This window comes from Nerophis lumbriciformis, linkage group LG06 (assembly GCF_033978685.3).
Source record: "Nerophis lumbriciformis linkage group LG06, RoL_Nlum_v2.1, whole genome shotgun sequence".
NCBI lineage: Eukaryota > Metazoa > Chordata > Actinopteri > Syngnathiformes > Syngnathidae > Nerophis > Nerophis lumbriciformis.
The window spans coordinates 20129281-20151265 of NC_084553.2; the positions used below are offsets into that span (position 1 = coordinate 20129281).

Consider the following 21985-nt stretch of genomic DNA (forward strand, 5'->3'; position numbering starts at 1 on the left):
AGAAATATTAATTAATGAAATTTGAATTGTATGTATGTATATAGTCACTGTTGTCCCGATTTATTTCATGTTGAATGGCCATTCAACTTATTGTGTTATATATCTACTGTATTATATATCTACTGTCCCTCACAAATTGTTTAAATACACGGTGTCAACCAAACTACAGTTTAAGCTCTGCCTTCTCTCTCCAAGTCGAAACCCTACTCTTCTGTTCTGAGCCCATAAAACCCCGTATATACAGTATTGCACCTAATTTGTAGTACGTATAGGTTACATAAGGAAATGTAGTGTGACAAAATCTAAGAGTGTGTATGGTGTAAGATTATGTGTAGTATTTAACTGGAACGTTTTACCGTAAATGTTGGAGGTGCGTGTTGGGAGGAGCGGTGCTGTTCGACAAGGGCAAGGCAGGCAGGGTAGTCCAAGGGCGGAAGCGTGGTCGAGAGGCAGGAGCGAGTCGTCGTAGTCCGGGGGCGAGCGAGGAGTCAAAAACCAGGAAGCGCGGGGGAGGCAGGGAAGATCCGGGAGCACAAGACGCACAGCTTGACTCGGGGATGCACACAGGGAACTGCGGGGTGAGGGAGGACACACAATCAACGCAGGGAAAGCACAGAGAGGACAGATAGAGCATAAAGCGAGAGTTGCATCAGAAGAATAACTTACTGAACACCAACAGAAGATTATATTCCGGCGCCGGCATGCCAAGTTGTCCAGGCTTATGAAGGCAGCTCCTTCATTACCGGCAGGTGTGCTGATTGCCGGTAAATGATTACAGCTGGTGGCTGCTGCAGGGTGGCGACACGCACGGCGCGTCCCTGGATGTGCGCCGCGGCCGTGGGCGTGTCCCGAGGTGCGCTCGTCAGGACGAACAGATGAGGGCGCATTCCAATGCGCCCTGGCCGTGACACTTTCTTCCACATGCGGGTGTTAAGTGGGATGCAACTGCATGTTTACTGTGGTTACATTATCGCCACCTTGTGGTGGAAAATTATAAAAGTTCTAACCTTCGAGATGCTCTGATTTTTCAAAAATGTTTGATGGTTGGTTCGGGAATTGGGTGGGACTTAACTGAATGACTACTGCGGCACAATATTGCCCCCTGTGGTGGAAAACTATGACAGTAATAACTTCCTGAAATATTTGATCGTGGGTCGAAATATTGGGTGGGATGCAGCTGCATTACTGCAGTGGTGCCAATATCGCCCCCTGATGGAGTAAAAATATAACAGTCATATCTTCATTACACATAATCCGATCTTCCTGAAATTTTTGATGGTGAATCACGGTATTGAGTACGATGCGATTGCATCATTGTAATGGCGCCAATATTGTTGCTTTGCGGTGGAAAACAACAAGTTATAACTTCCTTCCACATTCTCTGATCTTTTTAAAATGCTTGATGTTGGTTTGGGTGGAACGAGCCTGCATGACTACTGCGCCACCATTATCGTCCCTTTGTGGTGAAAGCTATAACATTAATAACTTCCTTAGACATGCAATTTTTGATGGTGGTTTGGGGTGTTGGGTGGCACCTAACTGAATGACTAATGTGGCACCAATATCGCCCCCTTGTGGTGGAAAACTGTAACAGTAATAACTTCCTTAGACATGCTCCGATCTTCCTGAAATTATTGATGGTGGGTTGGGGTGTTGGATGGAACCCAACTGCATGACTTCTGCGCCGCCATTATCGCCCCCTTGTGATTAAAAAATATAACTGTCATAACTTCCTTCCATATGCTCCTATCTTCCTGAAATTTTTGATGGCGGGTCAGGGTGTTGGGTGGGACGCAACTGCATGACTACTGCGATGCCCTTATCGATCTCTTGTGGTGAAAAACTAATAACTTTCTTACACATGCTCCGATCTTCCTCGCATTTCTGATGGTGGGTTGGGGGGTTGGGTGGGACGCAACTGCATGACTACTGCGCCGCAATAATATCGCCCCATTGTGGTGAACAATTATAACTGTTATAGCTTCCTTCGACTTGCTCGGATTGTGCTGAAATTTGTGATGGTCCGTCAGGGGTCGCAAGCATCATGCGTGCCGACCGACTTGCGTGAACCCAGCAGTGCAACGGCCCATTCAACACTGCTCACAGCTTTAATTTGTTATTGTATTGTCTGAATTTGTAAATTGTTTTGTCTTTTGTTATTTTGGTTTGTGAAATTGTAAGTTGTTTGACTTTTTTTTTCCTGAAATAGAAAACTTTTTTGTCTTTTGTCCATTTGTTTTATGTAAATATAATTTGTTTTATGATGTTTTGCACTTCCAGGCCACCATAATAATGTGTATTTACAGACATTTTAATTTGTGAAAAAAAATTGTGGGGGGAAATTTTAAGAAATCAAACAAACATTTCACGACTGCCCTTCAGTGCCTAAGTGAAGCTTGTAGATCCATTATTAATGTTAACATTTTTCTTCTTACATCATACCTTTTTAAAAATGGAAAAACTTTTTTTAATTTTGGTTGAGGAATTTACTAATTTCATCTTTTAGTCAGGGGTCCCCAAACTTTTTTGACTCGGGGGCCGCATTGGGTTAAAACAATTTGGCCGGGGGCCGGACTGTATATATATATATATATATATATATATATATATATATATATATATATATATATATATATATATATATATATATATATATATATATACACACATATATATATATATATAGCACACTTTCTGAGCGTGCCATGATGTCACGTTATCGATGAGAAAATGCATTTTTAGACAATATGATTTGCCTGAGCGACTAGGAGACACCGTGAGCAGCAAGCGCTACAAAGTGGATAAGAAAAGACAGAAAAAATTAAGTGTTTTTTTTATTTTTGACTTCTCGCGGGCCTGATTTTGGACGCTGGGTGGCCGGATGCGGCCCGCGGGCCGTAGTTTGGGGACCCCTGTTTCAGTTCTTGACTCTGACTGAGTAGGGCAGTGTAAGTATTAGATCGACACCATGATGGGATTCTTATTTTTTATGTTAATTTAAAAATATATGTGTGTTCTTTCTGTATCAGTAATGTATTTACTTGGGATCAAGTGGACACACATGACCAATAAGAATTTATTGTCACCATTCACATGTTACACAAAAATAACACAATTCAATCAAAGTAGATTTAACAACTAACTAAATACCAACAGTTATTTACTCACATTGCACACAATATTATTACACATAACACAATTCATAACACATGAAAATCACATTTATTTACAAAAATCTGAGATCTTAAGCGCAAACACTGATGTGTGTGTGTGTGTAAAAGCTGGTACCCTACAGTTATGAAAATGTAGTAAATGAAGTAGATGTACAAGAGCAAATACACGACTTAAGCCAGTATTGTAGTTTTCCCTTTGAAAAGCAGGATGGTTAGCAATCATCAAGTACACTTTACGCTAACCCTTTCCTCCTATATGTTGAATTTCTACACAATCCTTGTCTATGCAGTAAGGTTGATGAGGTGATGATGAGGAGCAGCTTAGTGCTGCGTGAGGCAGATGGAGGTGAACTTGTTCAACGCTGCCATTACACTTTATCCTGCAGCTTTCTTTATTTTCAAATTAGCGCTGACGGTTTTCAGGACAAGACTGGCACAGTGATCAGATAAAAAGCAGCGAGCAGAGAGGATTGATCTTATTCACGATTTACACAACTGGTTTAGAAAGATGCTTTTTCATTCAAGTCAGTTGAAATTATGATTTTTAATATTAGTAAAGTCATCATCATTACAATATGAGTCTCTACTTATTACCCAGATGAGAGGTGTCCTTGCTTCAAATAAAAACAAACAAACATACTAAACATTCAAACTTTTAAAATGAAACATATCTATTAAACTACAGTTATAATTAACAATTTCCATAATAATTCTTTACGTAATTTTTACAAATTAAAATACTCAAAAAATTTGTAGATTTCAGTTTGAAACTGTTAATTCTGATGATCTTACAAATATGTTTTTCAGAGCTGAAAGTCAAGGTTTTTCCAATATTAAATTTTAATACAATTCCGAATTAATGTATATTTTATAGTTAACTAACATAAATGTTTTTCCTTTTTTAATATTGTTTAAATCATTTGTATATTGTTTTCAATTTGAAATAAATTATACCAGAAAGTCATCTTTGTATTTTGTTTTGTAACAACATGATGCATGTTTAATGATTTGATATGTTTTGTATTGTAAAGCAGTATATATATTTTATATGCTGAGGAATAATTAAAAATGAGTTGTGGGCCACAATCCTGCTATAAGACAAAACAATTCTCGCATGTCATGGAAAAATACAGCATTCATAGGAAAAGAAATGTTTAAAAAAAAGGGTCATTACAACTATTGTCATGTTTGTGCTGAGAAGAGACGGAAAATGTTTGGTAATATAAATTAGTGTTTTCATTAGTGTACTAGTTTTACACGGCCATGTAAAAAGAGTGTTTTCCATTTGAGGAGATAAAAGTGTGGATGTAAGATGAGTTGACTAACATCCTCTGTTAAAACTGAGTTAGTCTCAAGTCTAAGGCAATGGATGTGTCTCAACTGGTGCATTTGTGTACTTAAACTTAAATATTTTGAGTACGTAAGGGTGTTACACTTAGTATTTTACACTTGGGTACTTACACACTGGGCCTGATATACTAAGATCCAAATAACACGCGTTAAACAGCGTGTGCAAACTATAAAATTGCGAGTACAATTAGTGGGCGTGTTGCGGGTAATTGTAAGACTGCGTGAACAATTGATAACAAGTGCAAAAGCAGCACAGACCGCCCTGTTTAAATGACATTTTTGCATTTACTACCAGCATTACGTGCCCATGGAAACACTCATTTCCCTCTACATTTATGTTATTATGCACTCCAATCTGTGTACATTGTTGAACAAACAGCACACAACTATAATGTGTAACACATTTTCTGCAATATAGAATCGCAATCCACAGACAACCAAAACTATTTTTAGCGCGCTGATGGTGCGCTCTGTAGGTAGGCGGTGGAACATCAAAACACTGCAGTGCATTTATGCGTCTGAAATGATCCAAACACAAGAAAATGCATATAGTTTTTTCATATATGAGATATATTATAATATAGTGATGTGCGAGTCATGAACAAATTGTTCAAAACCTGCAAGTTTTTTACTGAATCAGCACTCACGGGTTGTCTTCACCATTAACTCGGTCAGTGACTCGAGAGAATAAACCATGTAATATGTAAATATATACGCCCCTGTTAGTCTAACGGTGCTTTTATAAATGCTTTAGCCCCATAGAAAGAGCAACAAATATATTTATTGCCTCAAATCAACTCTCTGAATCACTCCCTGTGTTACAGCTCGGGTGCTTGACAAGGACTCACTGAATCACAGATACTGAGTGAAAGAACTACAAAGTGAACGATGGGTCCCACTGAATCATTGTTCGTCACTGAACAATCATGAAGGATGATTCACTGACACTCAATCACTGGTCATTGGTGGCGGGGCCATTAACGCCAACGAGTCAGGAAGGAATAATTGAAAACTGAATTTGTGTCCATGCTAGCCTGTTGTCCTCTGTTATGGTTAGGTATTTTATTTAATTTTGCGCTGTTAAATATTATCGTAATGTTGCACTATTGTTTCTTTTCTTTTTTACTGAGTTTTTTTTAAGCAAATTGAAAATAGATAAATAAATAGTCCTTATTGCAGTGTCCTATAACACGTAGTGCACATTCAATGGTGCGCCCACTTTGGTTACTGGAATAGCGCTCAAAAAGCCTAAACAGTTGTGAGTATTTCCTTTTGTATATACTACTTTTTAACCAGCAACAGGTGCTGTTGCACCACTTCTGCCGTCACATATGATAGACTTTTACTTATTCCACAATGGCGATATTTTGGTCTCATTCAAATTGCAATAATATTATTAGTAGTTGCGTAAGAAAGCATTCAGGCAGAGAGAGAGACAAGAGTGGTTGGCAAAAACTACAACGTTGTTAATTGTTGCGACTGTGGATATACTGTGTGACATTTGTGAATAAAGGCTGCAGTTTATCAAGTTTAAGTGAACTTATATTTCATTGGTTTCACAATGGTTGAATCAATGCTGTTACCGCTGAAGTTGTGCAGCATTAACTTTTGTGGGTGTTATTGAATGGGATGACTTGTTACATATGTGTGAGTCCCTACGCATGCGCCCTGTGACGGTTCACAGATGACGGCTAATCCTGTGCAACGCTCTACACATGCGTTCTGTGCTGAGTGAATCGAGTGGGGGCGAGCCTTAGCGTGCATTAACCATGTGCAAGCTTTTGCGCATGCGTTTTGTGAGGAGTGAATCAAGTGAATTGATTCACTTTGGTACCTGACCCACAGGTACCACAGTCAGTAAAAAGAATCACATTTACCATCACTGATATAATAATATAGATATCCTTGGTGAAAAAACGAACAGAACTAAAACAAATGCCAGCAGACACCAACATGCATCAATTGGATTAGTTTTAAGCAGCTCCTTAGGTTAAAATTATAAAATTATATTGCTGAATAGAAGGTATTTCGAATATTTTTTTTCTGACAGTCCAAATCTGCTGACAAATGCACATCATACAAAGGATTCTCGGGCTGTCCAGCTGTTTTTGCTGCGCGATTCCCTCTTTTCTCACAGCCATGTGTGCCACGATGCCAGTTTGTTAAATAAATATGAAAATAGCGTCCGCAGAACAGTTGTAGTTTTGATAAATCTCATTGCGTGTGCTGAATGATTATATTTTATATTCTTCTCCTCCCAGTATTGTGGGATAATCAGCACACATTCTGCATATTCATGAAAACAAACACGCTGTATGGATTGCGCTACTTTATTTGCTCAGTTAAAGGGACGCAATCCTTTAAAGTTAAAAAGTTAAAGTACCAATGATTGTCACACACACACTAGGTGTGGCGAAATTATTCTCTGCATTTGACCCATCACCCTTGATCCCCCCCTGGTAGGCGAGGGGAGCAGTGGGCAGCAGCGGTGGCTGCGCCCGGGAATTTTGCACACAAGCGTAGTATATCAGCTTTTTTGGTACAATCAAATTTGCACATGTTTGCATGGATCAGGCCCTTAGTATATTGATAATATGAGTCTGTTACATTTGCGTACTTACACTTAGTCTTTTTAGTACATAAGTGTGTTGCATTTGCTTACTTACATTTAGTCTTTTGTTACCCTTGCAGAGTTACACTTAGCGTTTGTGGATTATCTCAGTCTTTTGAGGACATAAGTGTGCTACACTTGCGTAGGTACGCTTAGTCTTTTGAGTACATAAGAGTGTTACATTTGTACATGTACACTTAGTATTTTGTGTACATAACAGTTTTACACTTGTGTACTTACTACTTACGCTTAGTCTTTTCAGTAGGTAACCATGTTACACCTACACCTGTGTACGTAAAGTGTGTTACACCTTTGTACTTACATTTAATCTTGTCAGTACATAAGTGCCTTCACACAAAGAAGTATAATAAAATGCAGTACACTGTCAGTACCTGGATTTGTACTCAAAATACTTAAATTGGTGAGTGTGCAGGGAATGTCACATACCACCCTCAATAGTCGCTTTTTTGACTACGTAGCGGAAGGGGAGGAACTAACTTGAGTGGTTGCAATTCACGGTTGAAAAGGAAAGAAGAAGATGACTGTAAATATTGTGATCATAATTTCCGGTAAGTGCACAATGACAGTAAATTAGAGATTAGTGTAGTATACAGAGTGTACTCTGCATAGTATACTTATTGAAGTGAACTGATGCAAGTTCTCCATTTGAGACACATCCAGTGTGCATGGATTAGCGGACAAAGTGTTGCACGTTGACTGAGGTAGCTTCCATCTGACTCGTCATTCAGTGATGAGGTATGTTGATGTACTGCAGACGCTCCAAAAGTGTGCACTGAATATTTGTGTGCATGCTTTATGGGTTCAAGCCGTCAATCCAATGAAAACGCCACACAATAGATTGATGCCAACATAAGTTCGCTTCCTCCAGTGAGGACGAAGAGTGACTTTTACTCGGAGAAGGGTGGGAACATGCCGAGGTCAGCAAAGTCCTCAATGTTGTAGTTGGCAGTTCCTTGGGTGGGATCTCCAGCCATAGGTAACATGTCCTGTACATACAATCACATGCACATACAAACACACACAGACACACACACAATGAATAACATCCATAACATGTTCTGGACTCGCAGGTTGTGTGTTTGTGTGTATGTGTAACCTGGAAGACTTCAGTCTGGGTGGGATTAGGGTGTGTGTGCTGCTCCCCAGCCTGTTGGGAGTGGTGTTGGTTCTGCCACTGTGACCAGACTTCACTGGGTCGACCCTGAAACTGAGCTCCAGTCTGGCTGCTCTCTGCTGACACGTCTGAAAGTGAACAAAAGTTCAAGTAGGTATGATCTTCCATCCATCCATTTCCTACCGCTTGTCCCTCTCAGGGCTGGCGCCTATCCCAACTGCACTCGGGCAAAAGGCGGGGTACACCCTGAACACTTGATAGCACTGTTGGCTTTCCCTCTCTTCCTCTGCAGCCAAAGAGCTGTTCATGCTTTGATTGATAATTGTTCACCAATAAGTAAGTGGTGTTATGTTTCATTGTCTGTTAACTTTTGCTTAGAAAGTGGCTGCTTTCCTTTGTCAAAAGCACATGCAAGTGAGGAATAGTTTGACGACACTGATCATTTAAAGACTTGTATGCAGAATAAAGTCTTCACTCTAAACCTGAATCATAATTGAATTGTCAGGTGTCCAAAGATTCCTTTATCATCAGTATTAGTTCTTGACTTTTGAGGTCTGTTGTTCTTCATTTGTATTTTCTTGTCGTCAAGCTTATTTTTGTTATATTTCTTCATGAATTGTTTTTGTATTTTCAATTATGGCGCACTTGTCTGCATCGGGGTCTAATGACCAGGCTGGCCCGTCACAAAAACTCTGAAATTGTTTATTTTGTTTCGAAATGTAAACAAACTGGAGGTGAAACTTTGTCAGTGAAATTATTGTGTTGATCTTTGGCGGTTGCATTGTAATGCTGATAAGAATCTAATTTGAAGTGACTCATGTAGTATAAGTGTGTACATGTTACAATTATGTCATGCTTAGACAATTTGGAAATAAATTATGTCATTTGTGTATTGGTGAGCACCAAGTAATACAAGTACAAGTACTTGTATTACAGCACTTGTAAAGCACTTGTAAAGCACTTGTAAAGCACTTGTAGTACAAGCATTCAGCTTGTAGGTGAGACTTTATTTGGAGTATACACAGGGCTTTTGGCTCTTTTGAAAGCTATTAAGATATATTTGTCCCCAACAGTCAGATTATTTCTGAGTGTTACTGACACTGAGTGAGAGAGAATAGGAGTTTGAATACACTGAGAAGAAAGATATATTTTTGGTACGCCTAGATTTTTTTCTGAAATATATGCCTTCAAAATATCTCCTTTGAAAACACATTTTGGCCATACAGTGGTCAATTAATTCATTGCCTAATCGCAGTTCACATTTGACAACGAAATTACAAAAAATGTGTAAAGTTAGGATGAGGCATTCCAAAAATATTCAATTTAGAGACACTTGGTCAAAGTATTTACTAACTTGATGCAAACAAAACAAATACACAATGTTGATGCGCAGTTCACGTTTACCATGTTCTGCTTTGTTCCTGTTATGCGTGACTTCTAATCCTATTACGTCAAAAGCCCACTCAGCAGCATACAGTATGGGTATTTTCACAATTTCAATGTGTCAATAATGAAGAATGGATGTAATTGGTCTGGGCTACATAAGTTAGAAGGGGTGCTGGTACATGTTGTATACTTATTTTGTGTGGCTATTATCCCACAGCAAATGAAGTTAACAGTTTTCTATTGGTTTGAAAGAAGTGTCAATCAAAAGTTCATAGTTCAGAGCGCAGACAAATTATAGACTTGTGCAGCAACGTTTATTGTGTTTTTATGGATGTGAGGCTCCACTATTGTACTGGAGTATATTCACTCGCTCTTTGTCAACGCAACAGGATCCTATTTGCCCGACTTGTATCAGCTGTTCAAATACTGTGAGGCTTGTCAGTTAAGTTTCATTAATGTTTACTTTTTAGACTAATCCAACATTTGGAACTGGAATGATTTATATTAGTCAAATCTCAGCAAAATACGTTTTTCAATGACGTATAACATACAGTATCTAGTTACATAAATAGGAGGCAGTCTTAATGGCAGTATTATTGTTATGAAAATAAGTGGCGGGGTCAAAGGATATTTCAATCAAGACTAGCACCTGAAGTACTTATGTTGCCAAAATGAACACATTATTAAAAAATAGGTCATTCTGCACTATGAGTGACTCGGGCTAAAAATTTATGCATAAACAAGCAAGCAAACTACAATTAAAACCTTACATGCACATTCCTGCTCAACCATATTGACAATCTACTGAGAACATTAAACTGAAGCAGAAGCTCCGAGACATTTGTTTCTGTTTCAAAATAATAAAAAAATGTTCATCTGGTCTTCATGCAGACACAAACAAGATGTTGAAGAGAGTCAACAAGGGAGCATAACAACCACAGAAGGAAAATAAATGGCATGCCTTAAACCAGATTCAGTGTTTATAAATACATTTGGGGGCAATGGGGATGCCTCTACGGCACAACAAGTTCAAGTTCATTTTATTTTTCAAATAAATCTTTACCAAAAATTTAAGGGCACATTTGATTTGGCACAATAAAACCTTGTTCTATTATCTAACACACTAAATAGTTGTATTCATATTTTTGATATTTACATGGAAGCATGTCATTTCGGTCTCTATATGCTTTACAATTTTGCATCATTGTGTCACATGTATAGGAATGATCAATCATAAATCAATCACAATTTGATCTGAACCCACATCCGGAAAAATAATAACCTTGGGAGGGGAGCCGCAGATGTTGGGACACCACTCCTGGGGGTGGGTACATGTATGGAATTGTTATATTAATAGATAATGTGAGATTAGACTCAATGATGACATTCATTAAGTGACGCCTCTTTATTTTGGATTATTCTGGATTCTTTAACGCGTTCTTCATAAACGTTTGTCAAATGTACCGACGGGAGGAGCGAGTGTGTCAAGCTACTACACTGCGGCTACACTGCACGTTAGTGTGAGACACTGAGCATCTTTGTGTACAAGGAGCGAGAGGAAGGAGAGCAAGTAGAGAGGGTGGCAGGGCAGAGACAATCTATTTGGATAATGTGTATGTCCATTAAAAGGCCATCCAACACGGGAATGCTTAGTTGCCCTCACCATATGGACGACAAACAGCAGGAGGTGTGAGCAGCTCTAATTGAATTCCATTTCCAGCCACTATGGCCATGTGGTTCTGCAACAGTGGGTCAGTCAATCTACTGCTTAGTTGTTCATTTAACTCAAATTATTATGTACAATATTTTGTGTTCTCTTTTCTTATTTTAGGATTTATTCCCTTGTTCTTCGTGTTTCCTTCCAGATCTTGACTTTCGGTGTGAGAGAACAACGAGGCACACCTGCAGTCGCTTGACAATCAGTCGCATTTGTAAGCACATAAACTGCATCGGGAGGACACATAATTGTACTGGGCTGTATTACTATTGATTTCTACCTCCAATTCTTGATTATTCTGGGAGTTTGTGCATTTACATATGTGCCACTGACTTTGTGATGAAGCCCTTTGAGTCCTTTTATAAAAAAAAATCTGACTGATTTATTGATTGATTTATTTCAGCGAGTTCTGTAACGTCTGCATAATAACAACTGAGTACCTAGTCGGTAATCTGGTGATTTACAGCCTTGCCACACAGAAATAAATATGTACCATGACCTTTGATCTCAGACGTAATGTGTAAGACAGGGGTTCTCAAACTTTTTGGGACCACGCCAAACATTTTCTAATCCATATATACATTTGTACTATATGCAATAATAATTATTTCAAGCTTAATACTGTAATAGAAAGTAGGGCTGCACAATTTAAAAAAATACAGTCCCCATTTTACCCTCGATTTTTGATTATGATTTTTTGGGGTAAAACTATGAGGTAGTTGTTGGGGTGCTTACGTTATTGCCTCCAGCAGGAGCTTATGTGATTTCCCAGGTTTGTCAGTTAATTGGTTAGATAGTTAGCAACCTATTCTCCCATGCGCTTAGTTGGACAACACTGCACAGCACTCTCGACAGCAGGTCTATTTAACTGGCAGGGCCGAGAATGACCCCAGACCGAACCCCCAATTTATTTTAGCAGCAAATTAAATATAAACAAAAACACAAGAGGGCTACTGTTGTCAAGAAGAACTTGGACCGGTGTAAACATTTAACAGTTTAACCTTTTATTGGCCAGGGTTGACTACAATTGGCACTTGTATTTTGCAAAACAAAGCATTTTTTTTCAGAAATGTGTAAAGATTCAAACAAAACAAAACAAATGTCGACTACAAAGAATGCTGGTTCACAAAATAAGAGTAACAGTGAAGGGAGAAGTCTGCCCCCCCAATCCTTAGCTTTTTGGAAAGGTGCCCCTTAGAACAATTTATTTGAATGGCCTTGTTCTACAGTATAGCATTGAGGCACCAGACATGATAGAGAAAAACATAAATATAACTATATTAATTTGTATTTCCATCGACATAATCAAATAATTCGATTACGATTTAAAAATGGATCAATCATGCAGCCCTACTAACTTAAACAAAACATAATTTTCTAGTAACAAATGTTAAAGCTTTGAGAAAACTAACAGGAACAAGACCCAATGGCTGAGATACGCTCCAGCACCCCCCGCGACCCCGAAAGGGACAAGCGGTAGAAAATGGATGGATGGAAGGCTGGGGCAATCCAAATGAAGCTACTTTGTTTTAAAAGTAGTTCAAGCGTACAACTTGTCACTATTTTTTTCATTGTACTTTAAAGTTAACTTGTGTTAATGTTTAACGTTTTGTTAAGCATGTTCTACAGTAATAGGATAGGATAGACTATGTTTATCTCGCAATGGGGAAATTTATGTGGTTGCAATGCCGATACAAAACTTCCACTAAATATAGGTGGACACACATAAAAACAAGAGGGAAACATCAAAAAACACAAGGACATAAAAGAGACTAAAAGAGCACAAAACTGATGCAACCAGCTGCCACTTCAGAGGCGTTATTTCTACATACAGCACCAAAAGTAAAACACAACAACAACAACTACAACACAACAGATAATGACAACCTTCAACAAAAATAAATAAATAATAAGTATTATTATAAATAATAATAAATGTGAAACCTCATCTTTCAAGGTGACATGTAGGACTCACCAAAAGCTGTGCTGCGGTTTGTCAGTCCTGAGTAGGCGTTGCCACTTGGAGAGGAGGTGGCTGGGGATGAGAGTGGACTGTACGAGGCTGCATCGGTCTGGTAGCTATGGCCCGTACCAATACCAAACGGACTGGACTGGGCCTTACTTGACTGTGGAGCAAAGACACCTAGATATTCAACATACAACTGCAAGAGCAGTAAATGTTATTAATGTAACTATGCTGCGTACATGCATGCAGGTTTAAATGATCAGTGCAATCCAATTAACACACACACGCACGCACGCAGCACCCACACACACACACCCACGTATTCGCCCAAATGTAATTGTTAAGCGATCACAGTACAGCGTGTGAAGCTATACGTGTTACGACGAACACTTTAATTCACATGTTCTGGACTTTTTAAAGCACATTTGATGATCAGTTGATGAAATATACAATATGAAATCATTAAAACACTTTGCATTTGTTTTTTATTAGTTCGGCAAAATATATAAAATGTGTTTTTACTGATGTTGTCTGCGACACAACTATGCAAAAGTAATTGTTGAAAGAGAATCACAAAAGTCTGCAGACAAGTTGAACTCTATTCAGCATCTGTAGCATCAGGACAAGGAAAGAGCATCTCTTTTAGCACAATGTGAGCTCTGCTTTAACCTCACTCCGTCTGCCTTCTAATAAAAAAAGTGAAAAATCTGTTAGCTCATGTTTATCTGCCCTCACATATGCCCCCTCCTGTTTAGATAGATATATATTGCATTTTCAGTCGAGGCCAAAGTGGGACCACAGAGTTGGTCGGACTCTCAACTTGAACATGATGTCAGATTTAAACATCTGTTTAGCGATGGTGAAAACAGCAAACTTATTTTTTTCCTCTAAATTATCTCACTGCTGTCATTTGATTTATTTGCTGGAAACTTGAATTAACTCCGAAACCATGCTTTCACATCAAGCTTTCCAGAACTCTATAACAACTACTAAGCAGAAGATGAGGAATTACTTCAAAACAGATTCGTCCATACAACGTGATGCGTAAACTAGGGATTGACAGATATGTTTTTTTCAGGACCAATAACGATATTAGTAGTCAAGGAAGCAGATAACTGATATTTGAGGTCCATATTCAATTGCAGTAAAATTTAGCTACACGTGAAAAATATACATCAGGAAACAGCTGAACAAGGCTTTAAGTTGTTTTGTTTTTTTCATTTCGAACATGTATACTGTTTCAATATGATACATCACATATTTATACTGCACAGAATCAAAAACAACAGCAATGCTGGCACATTGTGCTACATAGGTTGAAAAAGATGCTGTACGGTAGGAACCAGGACACCTGGATTAATAAACAATAATAATGGTAAAATTAATTAATAATAATAAGTAATTAACAATTAAATAATACATAAACACCAAAAAGCATACATACAGAAGCTGAAAAAAGTTGATATATTTAATGTATATGATAAAGTAAAAACCTACATGTTTAATAGGTGTAAGAATGTTTTTTAAGAAGAGATTTTTAATTCTTAAGCTGATGTGAGCACATCCTGGGAGAGAAAATCTATAACCAACCAGCTATATTTTGACACTAAAACTCTTTTGTATACACAATGGAATTAAAACCGAGTAAAATTAAGTGTTTGTTTAGTCAGTGGCAAGAAGCCAACAAAAATAAACAGTGGCAAATCACAGGAAGTATGTTGGCATCGATTTCATTCTATCAAAACATTGTTGTCATGTCTTGGTGATCATGTTTAGTTTGGCTATGTTCTGTTTGGTTTTTGCACTCTGTCAGTTCCTGTTTTTTCACTTCCTGTTTGGTTTCCATGACTACCAATCAGTTCACCTGTCCTCACGACTCACGCACCTGATTCATTTGAACTCATGCACCTGTTTTCAATCACCACATGACTATTTAAGCCTGTCATTTTTTGTTGGTCGGCCTGGCGACATCACATTCATGCTCTGCACTCTTGACACGCTGCTTACTCTGTCCAGGTCATAGTTCATGTTGCTCTTTTCTTGCCACGTACGTTTTTTTGTTTATTCAAGCCACTGTTTTGTACCTCCGCTGTGAGCGCCTTTTGTTTGTTCCTTTTTTCCATCGTTCTGCCTGTGTGCTAGTTTTGTTTTATTAGCCAAGTTTGTTCCCCGCCTTGTGCGCGCCTTTTGTTTATACTTTTTATAGTCTATTATTAAATCATGTATTTAACTTCACGCCATGTCTGGTCCAATTCTTATGCATTTCGGGAAAAGAAACCACGCCAAAGTGCAAGTCTTAACAGTATGTCGCCAGCAGCAAAACGTTTTCCCGCAAAGAAGTTGGACGAAGGAACCTGGGAGGTGCTGCGCGCCATGGAAGCCGAATCGCTTCGCTATTCCCCCATGGAGCGCAGGGATCTAATGTGGGCTCCGACCGGCAAACTGGTGCCAATCAGCTCCGTGTGGCCAGGGGACGCTGGCGCGTCACCCCTGTCCCGGAAGCGCCGCCAAGGACGAGGGACGTCTGGGGAGGCTTATCCGAGCAGACTGGACGCTCCACCGTCAGCGGATGACACCAAAGACCAGGATTTTTTTTTTCTGAATTATTTTTCTTTTGATCCCCCGCCCCCAACAAAAGACTCCATGTCTATGATAAAACATTATCAAGATATGTTCCTAAAAATCAGATCTTGCCAAACCAAGCCATTCAAGTTTCATGCTCCGCCCCCCCAAGACTCAAGCCCCGCCCACATCACAAGATTTTTTTTTTCTTCTTCCGCCCACACAACCCCAGGTGGGGGATAAAGAAAGACAGTTTGGACAATTTAGAGGGGAGGATTCTGCCCCCTTCCTGACCTCCCTCCACTCAGCCCCAAAAACTATTCCAGACCGCAGGGAGAGCGTCTGGTATCCGCCCCTTGAGGGGGGGGGTGCTAGGGCCGGGAGCTGTGCTAATGGGGTGGTTCCACCAGTTCTTCAGGCTGCTAAGCCGCAGCCTCCAGCCCAGCCACCACCACCAGCTTTTCGCCATGCCAAGCCGCAACCTCCGGCCCGGCCACCACCACCAGTCTTTCGGCCTGCCAAGCCGCAACCCCCGGCTAGGCCACCTCCACCCGCACCAAGGCTAGCACCAGCGCCAAGGCTAGCACCAGCACCAAGGCTAGCACCTATGCCACGGCTAGCTCCACGCCCTGCTCCAAGGCTAGCAACATACCTAACCTCACCACGCCAAGCTCCACCACGCCAAGTTCCTCCAGTAGCAGCTCCACGCCAAGTGCCACCAGTAGCAGCTCCACGCCAAGTGCCACCAGTCGCAGCTCCACGCCAAGTGCCACCAGTCACAGCTCCACGCCAAGTGCCGCCAGTCGCAGCTCCACGCCAAGTGCCGCCAGTCGCAGCTTCACGACGCCAAGTGCCGCCAGTCGCAGCTTCACGACGCCAAGTTCCGCCAGTCGCAGCTTCACGATGCCAAGTGCCGCTAGTCGCAGCTTCACGACGCCAAGTGCCGCCAGTCGCAGCTCCACGCCAAGTGCCGCCAGTCGCAGCTCCACGACGCCAAGTGGCGCCAGTCGCAGCTCCACGACGCCAAGTGCCGCCAGTCGCAGCTCCACGACGCCAAGTGCCGCCAGTCACAGCTTCACGACGCCAAGTGCCGCCAGTCGCAGCTCCACGACACCAAGTGCCGCCAGTCGCAGCTCCACGACGCCAAGACCCAAGCCCAAGCCAAGACCCTCCATACCAAGACCCGCCATGCCAAGACCCGCCGCCTGACACACCACGCCTAGCTTCGCTGTCTGCTTCGTCTGCTGCTTCCACGCCTGCCACGACGACGCGCGCAGCTTCCACGCCTGCCATGATAACGACGCACCTACCTCCTCGTCGGCCATGGATGTGGCCACTACCTGGTTGTCCGCCACGCCAAGTGCGCCCACCTCCTCGTCGGCCACGGATGTGGCCCTTCCGGGTCGCCCACCTCGTCAGGTACAGCGGAGCTCTACGCGTCGCCGCCACATGACTTTGCCTCGGTGGATTCAGGGGCACTTGGTCTCGCGACCCTCCGCCATGTCCCCCTCCCGCCCTCCCATGACTCTTGATCTTGTTTTTGTTGGTAGTTTTTGGACATCTGGGATCTGTCCTTAAAGGAGGGGTTCTGTCATGTCTTGGTGATCATGTTTAGTTTGGCTATGTTCTGTTTGGTTTTTGCACTCTGTCAGTTCCTGTTTTTTCACTTCCTGTTTTGTTTCCATGACTACCAATCAGTTCACCTGTCCTCACGACTCACGCACCTGATTCATTTGAACTCACGCACCTGTTTTCAATCACCACATGACTATTTAAGCCTGTCATTTTCTGTTGGTCGGCCTGACGACATCACATTCATGCTCTGCACTCTTGACACGCTGCTTACTCTGTCCAGGTCATAGTTCATGCTGCTCTTTTCTTGCCACGTAAGTTTTTTGTTTACTCAAGCCACTGTTTTGTACCTCCGCTGTGAGCGCCTTTTGTTTGTTCCTTTTTTCCATAGTTCTGCCTTTGTGCTAGTTTTGTTTTATTAGCCTTGTGCGCGCCTTTTGTTTATACTTTTTATAGTCTATTATTAAATCATGTATTTAACTTCACGCCATGTCCGAGATTCTTATGCATCTCGGGAAAACAAACCACGCCAAAGTCCAAGTCTTGACAATTGTTAATCATACTTTATTTAGTGATGTAATAATTACTTTTGCGCATAGGGGTAGTATTGGATAGAGTGTGCCCAAACACACACTGAAAATAAAACAACCATTTTAACACCTGGATGAAAATAATTTGCAGTAAATTAAAATATACTAATTATGCAAATTAAAGAAGGAAAATATACATTTATTTATCTGACTAATAATTTAATTATGTCCATGGGCTGGTATAAAATGGTGGTTTTATTTTCACTGTGTGTTTGGGCACACTCAAAACACAGCTCTAATATTAAGTTGAAAGTTTACACTTTAATCACATGCTGATTTGTCTATTGATTGATTAATTTATAATCCGTTGTAGTGGTGTCATACTGTAAAGTGTGACAGTATTTATGGATTCTTGCATAAAACAGAAAATCAACAGCACAGTTTGTGTGTTTGATTGTCTTACCTGACCAGAGAAGGGGGGTCGGTTGCCTGACCAAGACACTTGTCCTGGGTTAAGTTGTCTCGAGATTTGAGCAAGGTTCTGATTGGATGAACTTGATGGTTGAATGTCGTTTACACCTGGGACATGGATCACAGAGGAACTGTGTGGACATAGAGAGGAGACATGTTCTTAAGTGAGGATCAGGCATTCCAAAAGTGTTCCATTTGGAAACTCTTGGTCGCTTGAGGTCAAAGTCTTCACTAACTCAATGCAAACAAAACTCCATGGCTTCCTGACACTCTATCTTGTCTTGAACATACTATTGTCATTGTGGTTTGGACAATAATGGCAGAAACATATAATTTCAAGACTACAATGTAGACATACATTCTAAATCAGGGATGTCAAACAAACGGCCCGCAGGCCGGTTCAGGCACGCAAATAGGTTCAATGCAGCCCGCAAGACAAGTTTGCTAAGTGTTAAATTGAGCTGCATTTTTAAATTAAAAAAAACTGCTGTTCTAAATGTGTCCACTAGATGTCGCAATAGCAATTCTGTTAGGCAAGCAAATAGTTTATACCAGTGCGAGCAAGTATACCAAACAAGAGGTACACGCTAAAGCGGGGCTGTGACTCCTCCCCCTTGACTCACTTAAAATGGTGCATGAGACACTGCACATTGATATCGTTCTGTGAAAATTCTTGTCTGGTCTGCAAGTTTAAAGAAAGTGAACAGTGTGCGATTTACTGCCATACTGTCAGTCTTTTCAGTTTTTATTTTTGGTTTGTTGAAATTGTTCACACATTGCACAACTTTTATTTTCTATCAATACACAGTGATGCCTCTTGAATAGTTTCTACCTTAGTTTGTATGGTTTGAGTTAGCACATGATTAATATGTGGAAATGACAAATTAGGTACTTAATACATAGAATAGTTTTTATTTATGCTTTATTTAGTTGTTTGTTCAATCCTAGATGGGCTGTGACTTAAAATTTTAACTGCTTTGTAGATACACAGAGATTAAGTCGAAGTTCATTTTGTTCTTCATAGTATTTTTGAAATGGCACCAAATTTTTTCCTCAGAATTTTCTACTAACCTGAAGTGTTTTGTCATGAGGAATATTTCTGATATGTACATTTTCAGAATGTGCTTATTCTATTTTGGGCCAAAGTAAAACAAAGAAAACATTTTATAGGCTAAATAGTAGAATCCCTATTACTTGCATTGTTAGCTACGTCGTGCTAGCGTTTTTTTGTCATTTAGAACAGTGTTCCCCAACCTTTTTGCAACTGCGGACCGGTCAACGCTTGAAAATTTGTTGTTGGTGTTATTTTTTTTGTCATAAAAAAATACAATCATGTGTGCTTACGGACTGTATCCCTGCAGACTGTATTGATCTATATTGATATATAATGTAGGAACCAGAAATATTAATAACAGAAATAAACAACCCTTTTGTGAGAATGAGTGTGAATGAGTGTAAATGGGGGAGGGAGGTTTTTTGGGTTGGTGCACTAATTGTAAGTGTATCTTGTGTTTTTTATGTTGATTTAATAAAAATAAAAAATAATTTTTTTTTATTTATTTATTTCTTGTGCAGCCCAGTACCAATCGATCCACGGACCAGTACCGGGCCGCGGCCCGGTGGTTGGGGACCACTGATTTAGAACACACAGAAAAGGGAAAAACGTGTGTTCTTGTCTCAAATAAGGATTGTGTATGATGGGCAATATAAAAAAGAGAGCAGTGGAAGAGTGGAGCTATCACCCCTCATCTATTTTATCACAGTTGATTGATATTTTGAAGGACAAATACCAGAAATGAAACTTGGATACACTTTAGAGATGTCAGTGTACAGTTGGTATAGAAAATATAATTTCTAGGGATGTTCTGATCAGGGTTTTATGCTGTCGATTCTGATATCTATCAACCATGAGTGATATCAGCTGATATTGTTCACATGTATTAACTTTAAATTTAAATTTATTTATGGTGAGTGCTATTGACAATTTAAATATTGTGTTGCTATTGTTACATTATTTCCTTATTTTCTTTTATTACATACAATCAGTGTTCGGAAGTTGTAAAGCAAGGTTGGTTGCATATTTGCCCTCTGGTAACCGAGCAATGCAGCAAATGATCACTGATCAGTGGGAGTGACACGCTAACAACCAATTAGGTAACAGTATGAACTATCTTTTTGGTTGTGCCATCTTGTTGTCTCACAGTTGATTCTTTGCATCTTCACACTTTGCATCATATTGTTACACTTCATTAAGCTTTTCATTTTTGCAACCTCATTTTTATGAGGTTCCTGTTAAGTGTTCAAGGTTATTTTTCAGAATGTTGTTCACATTGAGTGTTTCCCATGGTTCTGTTGATATTTCATTTCCTTTATGTCTTGCTAACTGAGGGGATTATGATCAGACAAAGTTTATATTTTAAATAAAAATGTTTACATTACATATGTTTTTCCCTTGGTCCTCATTTTTGATTGGTCATAAAAAATACAAATAATTATTGCTAGCAACCGATCTAAAACATTTATATCGTGATACAGTTTTCAGCCATATCGCCCAGCCAGACGCTGATGTCGACCAAGACGATGAATTGCAGAAGTACTTTGTTGTGGTTAAATAAAGCCTATTTTGCAAATTTTTATGTTCCAAATTGGAAAAATGCTGTTTTTAATTACTCATTCTTCAAGAAATGTCAGAGGGAAAATGTATTCAAACTTTTACTTTTTCCTGCAATTTTATCTCAAACACCTAAACAACTTCCCTCACAACTTTTGGGACAAACATGTATCTGAAAAAGGCCTGTGAGATATTGGGGGACTGCTAAATTACTTTGTATGTTCAAATATGACAACTGAACTTGAATTTAATATGCAAATTAAACATATTTTTGTTAGATCGGTTGAAATCCTGTGTTTTCTGCGGTTAAGCGAATTATGAAGTGAAGTGAACTCTTTTTATAAGCTTTTAGACTTAGACTTAGACTTCCTTTTTATTGTCATTCAAATTTGAACTTTACAGTACAGATAAGAACGAAATTTCGTTGCATTAGCTCATGGTAGTGCAGGATAAAAAAGCAATAAGGTGCAGATATAAATAAATAGATTACTGTACAGATAAATATATTGCACTTTTGCATATACATCCAGGTTTATGGATGTATGTTATATTGTCTTTATATTCCAGCGAGGGGCAGCACGGTGGAAGAGGGGTTAGTGTGTCTGCCTCACAATACGAAGGTCCCGAGTAGTCGTGAGTTCAATCCCGGCCTCGGGATCTTTCTGTGTGGAGTTTGCATGTTCTCCCCGTGACTGCGTGGGTTCTCTCCGGGTACTCCGGCTTCCTCCCACCTCCAAAGACATGCACCTGGGGATAGGTCGATTGGCAACACTAAATTGGCCCTAGTGTGTGTGAATGTTGTCTGTCTATCTGTGTTGGCCCTGTGATGAGGTGGCGACTTGTCCAGGGTGTACCCCGCCTTCCGCCCGATTGTAGATGAGATAGGCTCCAGCGCCCCCCG

At 40.0% G+C, this 21985-nt stretch overlaps 1 protein-coding gene across 1 annotated transcript in view; it reads right to left on the reverse strand.

Annotated features, from left to right (window-relative positions):
- Positions 1–3059: 3059 nt before the first annotated feature.
- The window catches only part of arnt2 (aryl-hydrocarbon receptor nuclear translocator 2), a 135005-nt gene continuing 116079 nt past the window's right edge, over positions 3060–21985 (reverse strand). Inside the window, exons 16-19 of the mRNA XM_061963872.2 lie at positions 18466–18604; positions 13348–13498; positions 8252–8397; positions 3060–8141 (exon numbers count right to left, since the gene is read on the reverse strand). Coding sequence (XP_061819856.1) covers positions 8043–8141; positions 8252–8397; positions 13348–13498; positions 18466–18604 — 535 coding nt within the window. The 3' untranslated portion in view covers positions 3060–8042. The remainder of the gene's footprint in view (positions 8142–8251; positions 8398–13347; positions 13499–18465; positions 18605–21985) is intronic.